The following is a 13,246-nucleotide window of genomic DNA, read 5'->3' as shown; positions in this document are numbered from 1 at the left end:
TTTTAATCCGTTTTTAGCTTAGCTGATTTTAATTGTATTTTGAATTTTTTTTAATACCTGGTTTTAGATTGGTCTTTTATTGGCTTTTTTGGGGGGGTAAATTGTTTAGTGGTTCTATTTACAATCAAAGAGTGAATAAATTTTGTAAAATAAATAAAAATATTTTACATACCCTCCCCTGCAGGTGAACAGGGCTATGACCCGAAGATATTCCATTACAGAGTGGAGAGAATATTTATTGATGACCATAATGTTCCCACTCTAGAGTAAGTATAATTTCAAGGTGCTTCTGTGTGCATATAAGGAGAGAAAAATTAAATAAAAAGACCCATCAGGGCAGCTGAAGAACGCAAATGGCTCTAGTCCAGGAGAAACCATTTCAGAGAAATTAAAAAGCACGGTGCCAATGTTTTTTTGTAAATGGCATTGAAACAAGACATTTCCAAGCCAGACATTAACTTGGTTAATGTATTTCATTTATGTATAGATCACTTTCAAAAATCTCTAAACAGTGTCCAAAAATTACTATAAAATTATCAATAATGCAGAGAAAACAAATTCAACACAAGTATGCATAACTAAATTATTGTCTGAGTTGGCTTGCTGGAATAATGTTTTTTAGTCAACTTCTTAAAAGTGTTTTAGTGAGGGCCTAGGAAGTTCCAAAGGGACGCGGGTGGCGCTGTGGGTTAAACCACAGAGCTTAGGGCTTGCTGATCAGAAGGTCGGCGGTTTGAATCCCAGCGAAGGGGTGAGCTCCCGTTGCTCGGTCCCTGCTCCTGCCAACCTAGCAGTTCAAAAGCATGCCAAAGTGCAAGTAGATAAATAGGTAAACGGGGGAAGGTAAACGGCGTTTCCATGCACTGCTCTGGTTCGCCAGAAGCGGCTTAGTCATGCTGGCCACATGACAGGAAGCTGTACGCTGGCTCCCTCGGCCAATAAAGCAAGTTGAGCGCCGCAACCCCAGAGTCGGCCACGACTGGACCTAATGGTCAGGGGTCCCTTTTCCTTTACTAGGAAGTTCCAGAGCACTGGAGCTGCCACCCCAAAAGATCAGTCTGCTTGTGAATGTTGTTTGGCACTTGTAATATTGCAAGTTCCACAGACTAAAAGAGGTTGAGCACGTACACAAGCCAACCTTTCAGGTAAACTGATCCCAAGCTGCTAAGGGCTTATTGCTACTCTGATAAAATGATTTTGTGTTAGGTCCCCGGTCCCCCCCAGAACATCTCAAAAAAGAAAAATTAAGTGAGATTCCTCTTTCTGCCCTTAAGGGAGATGGTCCAATTCACGCATAGCGTGATGGAATGGATGTTACAAGATGAGAACAATGTCATAGCAATACATTGCAAAGGAGGCAAGGGTAAGTAAGTCCTTTTTAGTGGAAATATTGACATGGAGCTGAAGGAGGTTGAAGTTTTTTATTTTTTTAAGGTGTTTTGTTTTCTGTTTCTAGTTTACAAAAGCTTCCGGTGTTCCAGTATTAAATGATCACCATTATTTTTCTGAAATAGGGAGTTGAGGCAGAATGACCTTATTGCCAGGTCAGACTTGTTGGTTCAACTAGTTCAGTATATGACTGAAGTGAATCTCCAGGGTTTCAGGCACGCTCCTAGCCCTGTTTGGAGATGACAGTGCTCTTCCACTGAGCTACAATCCAAATAATTACCTGGTCTATCACAGCTCTTGGTCCCTCTTCAAAATTTTGGATTGAGGAGCTCAGAGTTGGTTATATTTTGCTACTTAAAAGCTGCTATTTTAAAGGAAGGTGGGTTGGAAGACTTCAAAAGTTGGAACGCTTGAATAAAAACTGCAACTTAATTAAGTTAATCATGTACAGTGGGTTACATACGCTTCAGGTTACAGACGCTTCAGGTTACAGACTCCGCTAACCCAGAAATAGTACCTCAGGTTAAGAACTTTGCTTCAGGATGAGAACAGAAATCGTGCTCCGGCGGCGCGGCGGCAGCAGGAGGCCCCATTAGCTAAAGTGGTGCTTCAGGTTAAGAACAGTTTCAGGTTACGAACGGACCTCTGGAACGAATTAAGTACTTAACCTGAGGTACCACTGTAACTTAAATCCATTGGTACAGGCCCTACCCTCTAGAGTAGAAGAAAACCAGCTTGTTCCATCTTCCACGCGACAGCCCTTTGGATATTTGAAGAAGGCTATCATATCTCCTCTCAGTCTCCTCTTTGCCAGGCTAAAGATCCCCAGCTCCCTCAACCGTTCTTCATAATTCACATGATAGAATTATAGAGTTGGAAGGGACCGCAAGGATAATTTAGTCCATCCCTCTGCAACGCAGGAATCTCTTGCCCAATGTGGGATTCAATCTTAGGGTCATGAGTTCAAGAGTCTCACGCTCTACTGACTGAGCTATCTCTTATGTAGCATGATCTGAATGCGCTAGTGGTTCCCTTCTTGAGTACAACTAGAACCCAACCCTGATGGCTTTCCTCTGAAGTTTTGATTCCCTGCTCCTTTTTTCAAAATGCAGGTAGAACTGGCACCATGATTTGTATCTGGCTTATTGAGAACAGCCTGTTTGAAAGTGCAAAGGTACGTAAAGCGATGGCACGCATTAAATCTTCCCTTTGAACTTGTGTGCTTTAATTCTACCAAAGAGTGGCTTTTTTCTGTGTGCAGGGAATGCTGAAGAATGCCTTCCACCTGGGTGGCGATTCATTTAAGTGGCATGACAACCTGAAGTTTATATACATGGTTCAGCTCAGTTGCAGGAGGCGTGCGCCTTCTTTATAGCACCATCCCCCTATTGCCAGAAATGCCCAATGCACAGAGTGAAGGCTCATCCCTCAATGCAATCTGGCTGAACCACATAGTGAGCAGTATGCAAACACTGCTACCACCATGTGGAACTTTTTCTGTCACTTCCAAGGGAAATGTTTGATCGAGTCCAGAGCTGGGGTGCCCTAGGACCAGGTTCTGAATACAGCCTTCAGGCCTTTCTGGCTTGCCTGGATTTCTGAGAGTGGTGTATGTAGAAATTAGCCTGCTGTACAAAGGTAAAATTTGCATCGATTCCTTCACCTACTTTTGCCTCTGCCTTGCCTAACACTGCCATGTGACTTCCCGGAAGATTGCTCAGAAAGGAATGCAGCTCTCAGACAGGAAAAATGATGAAATTTGACTGGTAAACGTGTTACTTAACCCCAGGGTTGTTGCTGGGGGAAAATCCAGCATTGTCTTTTAGGAGAAGAGGAAAAGCAGAGAGTGATTTTGCCACCCAGAGTGTTGTGGGATTGTTGAACAGCATAGAAGATGGTGGGAGAGGAGCTTCATTAGGAACAAGCAATTGACACAAAAGAATCTCCCCCATGACTCCAGCATGTATTGAAGATCCTTCTGTAAACAGAACAATACCATCAGAGAAAACCAATGGTTCTGGAGAAGAATTTCAATCTGTTGGGGGTGGGGATGGGGTGTCACTTCTTTTGACAAGGCAGGTTTTCTATGGCTTGAATACTATGTCTGTGCATACATTACAGTTTACTCTGGTTCCAGTGAATTCCCACTCCAATTTTTTAAAAATCCATGTACATACTACAGGCTTTCCATAGTTTTTTTTGAAGTATCACATTTTGATGTGATTATCCCCAAGCCAGCTTTGCTCCAGTTTGGGAGCTGTAAAGGTAAAGGGAACCCTGACCATTAGGTCCAGTCGTGGCCGACTCTGGGGTTGTGGCACTCATCTTGCTTTATTGGGCGAGGGAGCCGGCGTACAGCTTGTGGCCACCATGACTAAGCCGCTTCTGGCGAACCAGAGCAGCGCACGGAAATGCCGTTTACCTTCCCACCGGAGTGGTACCTATTTATCTACTTGCACTTTGATGTGCTTTCAAACTGCTAGGTTGGCAGGAGCAGGGACCGAGCAACGGGAGCTCACCCCGTGGCAGGGATTCAAACCGCCAACCTTCTGATCGGCAAGCCCTAGGCTCTGTGGTTTAACCCACAGCGCCACCCGCTGTAGGCCAACGGGAGCTCACCCCGTGGCGGGGATTCAAACCGCCAACCTTCTGATCGGCAAGCCCTAGGCTCTGTGGTTTAACCCACAGCGCCACCCGCTGTAGGCTTGCTCAATGCACGGCGAATCCCCAGGTGTGTACAACTGAAATGAAGAGGATTTCCGCAGGAAGAGACAAGGCAGGGAAAACCAGCCCGGTAATACTGGTCGTTGAACAGCATAGAAGATGGTGGGAGAGGGGCTTCATAGGGAACAAGCAATTGACACAAAATAATCTCCCCCATGACTCTACTGTATCGAAGATCTTTCTGTAAACAGAACAGTACCATCAGAGAAAACCAATGGTTCTGGAGAGGAATGCCGTGTAAAAAGCCACTAATGTGTACATAGCCAATCAGTACGCAGAAGCAAACTTCACGTTCACCAGACGTGGACTTTCCCAGCTCTTTTTAACTCTGCAGCTTCTTGTCTCCCTTGAAAACCTGCTTTTGGAGGAACCATGGGAATGGTGTAGGGATAAGGCGGAAGGGAGCAGATGAAAGAGGAAGTTGGCGGAATCCACCCCGCTCTAACGTGAACAGAGGGACAACTTGGCCTCCAAAGCTGTGTCTCTAAAATAACACTTTATAGTTCCTTGGTTTAAAACTAAACACCACAAGATATGGTGACACCTGTTATCATCTTCCTTTTTTTAGGAAAGTTTACAGTACTTCGGTAAAAGAAGAACCGATGAAAGCACAAGCTCCAAGTTTCAGGGTGTTGAAACTCCATCACAGGTAAGAGTCTACAATGACGTCTCGGTTAAAGACACTGGAGCCAGTATCGTAGCAAGGGATTAACACAACTTGCAGAATGTCACAATTTAGCTCTATAACTGACCATTTTTCCTGCACCACCCTTCTCATACCCCTGCATTTCTGGATGGCGCCTAGAGTGCCTTCAGTCCAGCAAACAACCAATAACACTATGGAGTTATAACAGGGGTCAGCAAACTTACCGCGCCTCGGGCCGGTGTCTCCAGTGGCGATCACGTGGTGGGCCATGTGTGCACACACACTATTTCCAGTGCACTTCCGGGTAGGAGGAGCACCAGAAATAGCTTGTGCACATGTGCACGGGCCTCCTCTGACCCGGGTGTGCACCGGAAATAACACTTGCGCATGCGCAAGTAACGCACGCGCACAAGCTATTTCCGGTGCTCCGACCCAGAAGTGGGCAGTCGCGCAGCGCCGGTAAGAGCGGGCAGCAGTGGGGGTCACTGTGGGCCGGATAAACGAGTCCCTCGGGCCTTATCTGGCCCACGGCCCTTAGTTTGGGGACCCCTGTGTTATAACATATGATGAGTCCACGATTTGGGAGCGTTTGGGTAAGGCAAGGCTTGCTGTGATGAGGTTTGAAGGTCACTTTCTCTTGCAGCCAAAAGGTTGCTCTTTCTTCAGGGTTGAGTTGGGAGATTTGCTTTTAGCTTTCAAAATGCTGTAGCTTGTTTGTAACTTATTTCTCAAGGCGCGCTCAAATTTTCTTTGCAGAATAGGTACGTTGAGTATTACGCAACCTTGAAATGGAAGTACAACCTGCAGCTCCCAAAAGCGAAGCCACTTGAAATAAAAAGCATAAAGCTCTATGCTATCCATGGTAAGCGCTGCTAAAATGCTGTAGGATTTCTAGTGGCATTTAATGTCCTCCTTTCCTCTCTTGTGATGCAAGTTTACTTTGTAAAGAGTTTGCAGTAGACAATTCAGCATCAGTCCTTGAAATTCAGCCTAATCATTGTCCTGCTATCACGATTTAACCTTTTTTAAAAAAAACCTTTTTTTTAGGAGTTGGGAAAGGCAATGGGAGTGATTTGAGGGTGAAGATAATAATGGAAAAGCAAGTGGTATATCATTGTGTTTGTGCAACCCAAGAAAACTGCCAGGTAAGGGACTCCCGGGTTAGTTTTAAAAGCCTGTCATGAGTGGCTGACGTAATAAATTGTTACCTGTCCAGAGTTTTTGCAACTGGTGGTATATTTAAGGTTCTTTCTGTGCGATGGATCACTTAATCCCTGTAATTAATGTGAATTTGCTAGACGTGCTTTGGGGGTATGTTTTTGATGCAAGGAGAGCTAATGTTTTGAGCATTCTAAAAGTGAAGCATTCTAGAATTCTGGAGAACGCAGTGTTTCTCACAAATGGCCTTTGCATTCCTGCTGTTCTTATAATTGTGTGGAATCATAATCATAATTTATAATTTCTACCCCGCCCATCTGGCTGGGTTTCCCCAGCCACTCTGGGTGGCTTTCAACAGAACGTTAAAAACAGAATAAAACTTCAAACATTAAAAACTTCCCTAAACAGGGTTGCCTTCAGATGTCTTCTAAATGTCAGATAATTGTTTATTTCCTTGACATCTGATGGGAGGGCTTTCCACAGGGCGGGCGCCACTACCAAGAAGGCCCTGTAACTTGGCTTCTCGCAGGGAGTGAACCGCCAGAAAGCCATCAGAGCTGGACCTCAGTGTCCAGGGTGAACAATGGGGGTGGAGAAGCTCCTTCAGGTATACTGGGCTGAGGCCGTTTAGGACTTTAAAGGTCAGCACCAACACTTTGAATTGTGCTCGGAAACGTACTGGGAGCCAATGTAGGTCTTTCAGGACCGGTGTTATATGGTCTCGGTGGCCACTCCCAGTCACCAGTCTAGCTGCCACATTCTGAATAAATTGCATGGATGTCACAGGTGCTCTTGGGATGAGATTATTGGCAAGCAGCCCAGCTACTCTGTCATTCCTGCATCATTTAACACATTTTGCACATTTTCTAGAAGCTAAGCACTTCTTCTGAACTGGAGTTAGGACTGGCAGCCTTTTAAACAAAACAGGGAGCAATGACCACATATTGGTTCCACCGCCCCCCAGTTAATATATATTACATAAATACAGCATATTTGTTAGATTGGGACATACAGGAATAACACACACAGGATGAAATGCGGTAGGCAGGAATTCCCCCCCCTAAAATACCTTACATTTTAAAAGAAAAGCATGGATGGAAGAAAAGGTGTCCATCTTCTAGCTAAACAGAATTTGGCAGTATATGGTGCTCTAAAATCTTCCCTCAACTGCAGTGCCTGTGAAACTTACTTTCCAGCTGTGTTCTCCTAAGTAGTAATAGATTAACAGGAGGGAGTGTTGCTAGGCGATTTGAGGAGTAGCCAAGAATTTTATGTTTTAATGGGGCCAAAGGAAAGTTACCAGACCAAATTAGTTTTCAGAGGGCAAATTAAGTTGGGTCATTGGGCTGGACCTTACTTGCCAAGCTGCCCCAGTAGGACGCTATAGTTGATTCAGTAGATAAAAGTTCATGCATTTTGTAACAAGAATATTTCATCGTGAATGAGATGTCCCATCTACTTTCAGTTGTTCTTCGATGGCGAAAACGACTGGGTAGTAATTGCTTTTGAATGCTGTCCCATAGTTAGCAAAGATGTGAAAGTCAGATTCGAATCTTCTTCATCTGTAAGTAAATGAACTGTGGATCTTTTATATTTCTCTCACGCAGCTGACCCATCTCAAACACAAGGTTCGCTTCGTTAAACACACCTGCTGGCCTTTATTTATTTCAGATATTTAAATCCTGCTTAACATTCAGAATTAAAAAAGTGGATAGGGAATTGTTGGTTTTTATAACCTGCCTTTTGACCCCGTGGAATCAAAATCCTGAAAACTATGATAAATCTAAAGATGCAGGAACACATGGAGAAATGGAACATGACTTGTGATATTTCAGAAAGTAAAGGAGATGTTATTGAAGGGAAGATTTGATTTATTCCCAGTTTATTGTGGAAACAAAACAACTAATACAGTGGTACCTTGGGTTAAGTACTTAATTCGTTCCGGAGGTCCGTTCTTAACCTGAAACTGTTCTTAACCTGAAGCACCACTTTAGCTAATGGGGCCTCCTGCTGCTTCTGCGCTGCCGGAGCACGATTTCTGTTCTCATCTTGAAGCAAAGTTCTTAACCCGAGGTACTATTTCTGGGTTAGCGGAGTCTGTAACCTGAAGCGTATGTAACCCGAGGTACCACTGTATTGGAAACTAGCTTGACACAGAAAAGGCCCAGTCATAGGTATCAGAGGATGAGTTATTTGGCAGATGCAATGACAAGCAACAAATATAATAAACCACATTAAATCTTAAATTAAACAGCCGGTGTAGTGGCTCAGAATGAAGTCTGTCTCCCTTGTTTGAATATTGTATGTAGCATGAACTCACAATGAAGACTTAGGTGACATGCTTTAGGCTGTACTCTGCACTTAGAGAGAACTGCCTTCTGGGACTTGTTGTGATTGTGACAGGGGGGTAATTCACGTGACACATTTTGAACATAGGAAAGCACTATACAAAGGCTAGTAGGTATTAGACATTCAATCTTTTTGCCTTTTAAAATACAGGCTATACCAAAAGGCTACGATGACTGCGCTTTCTTCTTTTGGTTCCACACAGCCTTTGTAGAGGACAACAGGTAAGCTGTAATGACTGACATCAGAGGCCTGTGACAAAAAGCCCTCAAACTTTGGTTGGCTTAGGAACCAGAGTGTGACAAACTTTTATCTGTGTGAAGAAATGGGCCCAATACAAGTTTTCACTAGCAACAGAAAGGCTTGCTTTCTTCCATGGGGCTGCGTTATATTTTTAAAAGGTAAACAACCAACCCTTTCCCCTCACCTGATCCCACAGAAGACAGTAGAGCCTGTCATTTGCTATGGGGGACTTGCCTTGAGCCTAACTCTTCAGAAAGATACAAGCTAAAAAATACTGTCTCCGCCTTGTTGGGAAAGGGGGCATGAGTTCAAGTCTCTGCAGGTTTTTCTTACATGGAAATGCACTGTTGGGCAAGTCTCCAATAAAGGAAGTTGGTTGAGTGAAGAACTGAGAAATCAATTTCCTTTCAGGGATGGAGGCCTCATCGCTCACTGCTGAAGCATTGCTGCTGATAAACACGATGTAGGAGAAATTAAAGATCAAGCAGGCATGTTGCTACTTTTAAGTAGCAGGAATACAAACACTTGCTCATCTGTCTCCAGGTGCTTGTAATCAGACTCGCCCTGTATTGGAAAGGAATCATTATCTACCCCATTTCCAATTGCAGGCCAGCATGTTATGTAATAGGGACGCGGGTGGTGCTGTGGGTTAAACCACAGAGCCTAGGACTTGCTGATCAGAAGGTTGGCAGTTTGAATCCCCGCGACGGGGTGAGCTCCCGTTGCTCGGTCCCTGCTCTTGCCAACCTAGCAGTTCGAAAGCATGTCAAAGGGCAAGTAGATAAATAGGTAAACAGGAAGGTAAACAGTGTTTCCGTGCACTGCTCTGGTTTGCCAGAAGCGGCTTAGTTATGCTGGCCACATGACCCGGAAGCTGTACGCCGGCTCCCTCGGCCAATAAAGCGAGATGAGCGCCGCAACCCCAGAGTCATCCGTGACTGGACCTAATGGTCAGGGGTCCCTTTACCTTTATGTTATGTAATATATGAAGGGACAGTGGAAGTCTACTGAGTCAGAATGCTAGCAGAATTTCACTAGCTTGACAACAAATTAAAAGCCACTATTAACTCGTAAAGCAGAATGAGCTGTACATTCTCTTTTTGGGGGTGCAAGAAGGGACATCAGAAACAGTAGAAATGGCCACAACTTGCACATTCATCCGAGGTCAGGAACAGAAACCATACAAGTGAATATAAGTGGTATTTGCTATTGTTCTTAGTCCAGAAATGTTATTTTCTGCATGGTTTCTGATGTGCCCCTTTCATTGACACTGATCACATAATTCATTACATTGGTTTTGGCCACAGTGGAGAGAGTGAGGTGAGCTATAAAGGTGAACTATAGCATAACGGAATGGAATGGAAACAATTGATGGTGAGAAATGGAGGACAGAACAGAAATGGCTGCCTCATAGCTGCAACTACTACTGTAGCTCATCAACGCTAGGAGAATGACTGAGCACAAGCTTGAGGATGAGTCCCCAGCAAATGGGAGGCAGCCATGTTTTTGTGCTCAAAATGGATTGTGTGGTTAAAAATGGGAGATGGAGACAGCATTTACAGATGAAGTACATGCTCCCGTGTTCTGCCACTAGCAACCGTATTTTTTGCCCTATAAGACACACTTTTTCTCCTCCAAAAATGAAGGGGAAATGTGTGTGCGTCCTATGGGGCGAATGCAGGCTTTCGCTGAAGCCTGGAGAGCGAGAGGCGTCGGTGCGCACCGACCCCTCTCGCTCTCCAGGCTTCAGGAAGCTATCCGCAAGCCTTGGGAGCCCGGTGGGAGTTCCCGCTGGGCTCGCAAGGCTTGTGGGCAGCAGCCTGCAGCCCGAAGCACGGGGCGCGCCCCAGAGCGCGCCCGTGCTTCGCACAGATGTCCGCAAGCCTTGCGAGCCCGGCGGGAGTAGTTCCCGCCGGGCTCGCAAGGCTTGCGGATAGCAGCCTGTTCTGGGGGCTGGAGTCGGGAAATAAATTTTTATTTATTTATCCCCCCCCCCAAAAAAATGAGGTGCGCCCTATGCGCCAGTGTGCCCTATAGGGCGAAAAATACGGTACTTCATTTTGTATATCCAGTGTGACTTATTCAGGTGTTCTGTTTCTGTGTTGGATCAACATGCCAGGGGTTGGTGGCAAGGACAAGCTCTGTGATATCACTTCCCATGAGTTAGGAATGGTAACTTCTGCAAGGGGGAGCCCCTTCTTTGTGCCATAGGTTCCACGTGAGGTGTGGAACCCCAAGTTCTCCAGGGTTCTGAATGGTGTGGGGAGCTCCTCCAGCATAGGTTGATCAAACGCACAAGGAAAATGCTTGACCATGTGCCATTCCCTGCGCATGGATTTACACGTTCTTCATTAATGCTTCCCTCCCCCCTTTCCCCAGGCTTTACCTTTCTAGAAATGAAATTGATAACCTACACAAGCCAAGGATGTGGAAGACTTTCAGGGAAGACTTTGCTGTGGAGCTGCACTTTGGCGAATGCTAACCAGAAGTGAACAGTGGCAAGTTTTAAAACAAAGAGTTCCTATTCCATTTCCTTCCCAGGATCATGATGCTCTGCTACCACTATGGTATTGCCTTCTAAATCTCATTTGTGTCTGTATAGGACATTGCAGAACTGAATATTGAACACAGAGCTGGCCTAGCTATTTTGTGTCTGTTGCTTATAATGATTAAAGCAATTAATTTTGTCAGCTTGTTTGTGTCTCTATGTGAAAAATAGTTTCCAGTGTTTAAAACTCTTACCACCCCCTTCCCATCTTCTCAGGTGGCTGATCTCAATACAAACTCTGTGGTATGTGGACAGTGCATGGTCTTCTTCTGAATGAGACCATTAGACGTTGCTTCGGTCACCAAGATCTGACCAGCTATGTTAAGATTCACCCATTTAATCCCAGCAGCAATTTTCATTTAATCAAACTGAGGGGTGGGGAGCCTGCAGCTCACTGGATATTTTTGGCACTCTCAACTCCCATAATTCCTAACCATTGGCTGTGCTCGCTGGGGTTAGTCATAGCTGGGAATACAATATCCCAGCATTGTGAAAAGAATGCTTTTAGTTCCCTTTTTCTGCTGATGTGGTGTGCATGTTCCTGGAACTGGGAGGCTCGGGATACAGCGGCCATTATATTGTTATACTGACCACTTCACTTGCACAGCGGACTCCCTTCCTGGGCTTGTTATTTGGAACTGGAAGTTGCTCGGCCTTGTTGTAAGCTACTTGCACATAGGCCTCCAGAGGTTTGGCTCAAGGACTTGACTTCAGCAATTTGATATTATTATTAAAGGTTACAGGTTACCTCTAAAGCAGAGATGGTGGCCTGCTAGATTACGTTGGAATTGCAAGTCCCGTGAGTCCAGCAAGAATGAATGTGACTAGTGTTGTGGCTCTGAAGCTATTGCTTGACTGCAGGTTCCTCATCCCTGATTTAATGGCGCAGAATACAAGCCAGTCATCCTACCCAACCCATTGCAATAGCAGTCAAATTGGAATGTTCTGCCCAGTCCTTGAAGAGGCTCATGGAACCAACTAGATTCCTGAATTCTAGACCTCACGTGGGATTAGAGTTGACCTGAAGGATAGCAAATTTGCGAGGTTTCTTTGACAGTACTAAGTGGGCTCCCGTTTACAGCAGCTTAATGGTAAAGGGACCCCTGACCATGAGGTCCAGTCGTGGACGACTCTGGGGTTGAGGCGCTCATCTCGTTCTATAGGCCGAGGGAGCCGGCGTTTGTCCACCGACAGCTTCCAAGTCATGTGGCCAGCATGACCAAGCCGCTTCAGGCAAACCAGAGCAGCGCACGGAAACACCGTTTACCCTCCCACTGGAGCAGTACCTATTTATCTACTTGCACTTGGCGTGCTTTCGAACTGCTAGGTGGGCAGGAGCTGGGACTGAACAACGGGAGCTCACCCTGTCGTGGGGATTCAAACTGCCGACCTTCCGATCGGCAAGCCCAAGGCTCTGGCTTAGACCACAGCGCCACACGCATCCCTTTACAGCAGCTTAGGCCATATTAAATTTGCTTTCTTTAAAAAGATATAAACCTTCTCTGCCACTTTTACACACCAGTAATTCTCCCTTATTTTGTTTTTTCCTAAAGGAAAAGGCAGTATTACTTTTAAGATACTCTGAGAAGTGTGCACACAAAAGATGGAGCAAAACTGCTCTGCAAAACTGTAGCGAAACAGAAAACTCAGATGTGAATACAGGCTACTGCACTTAACTGCAGGGTTCATTTTCTTGATTTCTCTAGCAACATAAGAGCAGTGACATTGTGGTAGCATATGTGGGGCAGCTTGTACTTCCATGCATTAGCTACTGTTTAGTGCCGGTTTATGGGGACGTGGGTGGCGCTGTGGTCTAAACCACTGAGCCTCTTGGCCTTGCCAGTCGGAAGGCCAGCAGTTTGAATCCATGTGATGGCGTGAGCTCCCATTGCTCAGGCTCCCTCGGCCTGAAAAGCGAGTAGAGCACAGTACCCCATAGTCACCTTTGACTGGACTTAACCATCCAGGGGTCCTTTACCTTTTTACTTTTACCTTGGCTTTTAGTGCTGGTGAGTCACATAAGCAAATTGGCCAAGCCAGTTGTATAGAATTCTTAACGTCGTTTGGCTTCCCAGCAGATTAAGTCTGGACAGGTGTTTCTCTGCTCTTAAGGCATGGAAGTTACTATAACCTGACAGAATTAAATGTGTTACTTTAACATGCTTTTTTTAAAAAAACCAACACAGCATTGC

General features: G+C 45.2%; 1 protein-coding gene across 5 annotated transcripts in view; it reads left to right on the top strand.

Annotated features, from left to right (window-relative positions):
- LOC114593607 (phosphatidylinositol 3,4,5-trisphosphate 3-phosphatase TPTE2-like) overlaps positions 1-11,193 on the top strand; it is a 28,826-nt gene extending 17,633 nt beyond the window's left edge. For 4 of the 5 annotated variants that reach the window (XM_028722109.2, XM_028722107.2, XM_028722110.2 and 1 more), the window contains 9 exons: positions 185-266; positions 1,275-1,363; positions 2,502-2,563; positions 4,682-4,762; positions 5,516-5,621; positions 5,807-5,904; positions 7,383-7,481; positions 8,417-8,487; positions 10,886-11,193. In XM_028722109.2, the coding sequence (XP_028577942.2) occupies positions 185-266; positions 1,275-1,363; positions 2,502-2,563; positions 4,682-4,762; positions 5,516-5,621; positions 5,807-5,904; positions 7,383-7,481; positions 8,417-8,487; positions 10,886-10,988 (791 nt within the window). In that variant the 3' untranslated portion in view covers positions 10,989-11,193. The remainder of the gene's footprint in view (positions 1-184; positions 267-1,274; positions 1,364-2,501; positions 2,564-4,681; positions 4,763-5,515; positions 5,622-5,806; positions 5,905-7,382; positions 7,482-8,416; positions 8,488-10,885) is intronic. The other variant, XM_028722108.2, reaches the window with a different exon arrangement.
- Positions 11,194-13,246: the final 2,053 nt, after the last annotated feature.

This window comes from Podarcis muralis, chromosome 3 (assembly GCF_964188315.1).
Source record: "Podarcis muralis chromosome 3, rPodMur119.hap1.1, whole genome shotgun sequence".
Classification (NCBI taxonomy): Eukaryota; Metazoa; Chordata; class Lepidosauria; order Squamata; family Lacertidae; genus Podarcis; species Podarcis muralis.
Note: the sequence above shows the minus strand (reverse complement) of the source record. Positions and strands in the feature narration are given on the sequence as shown.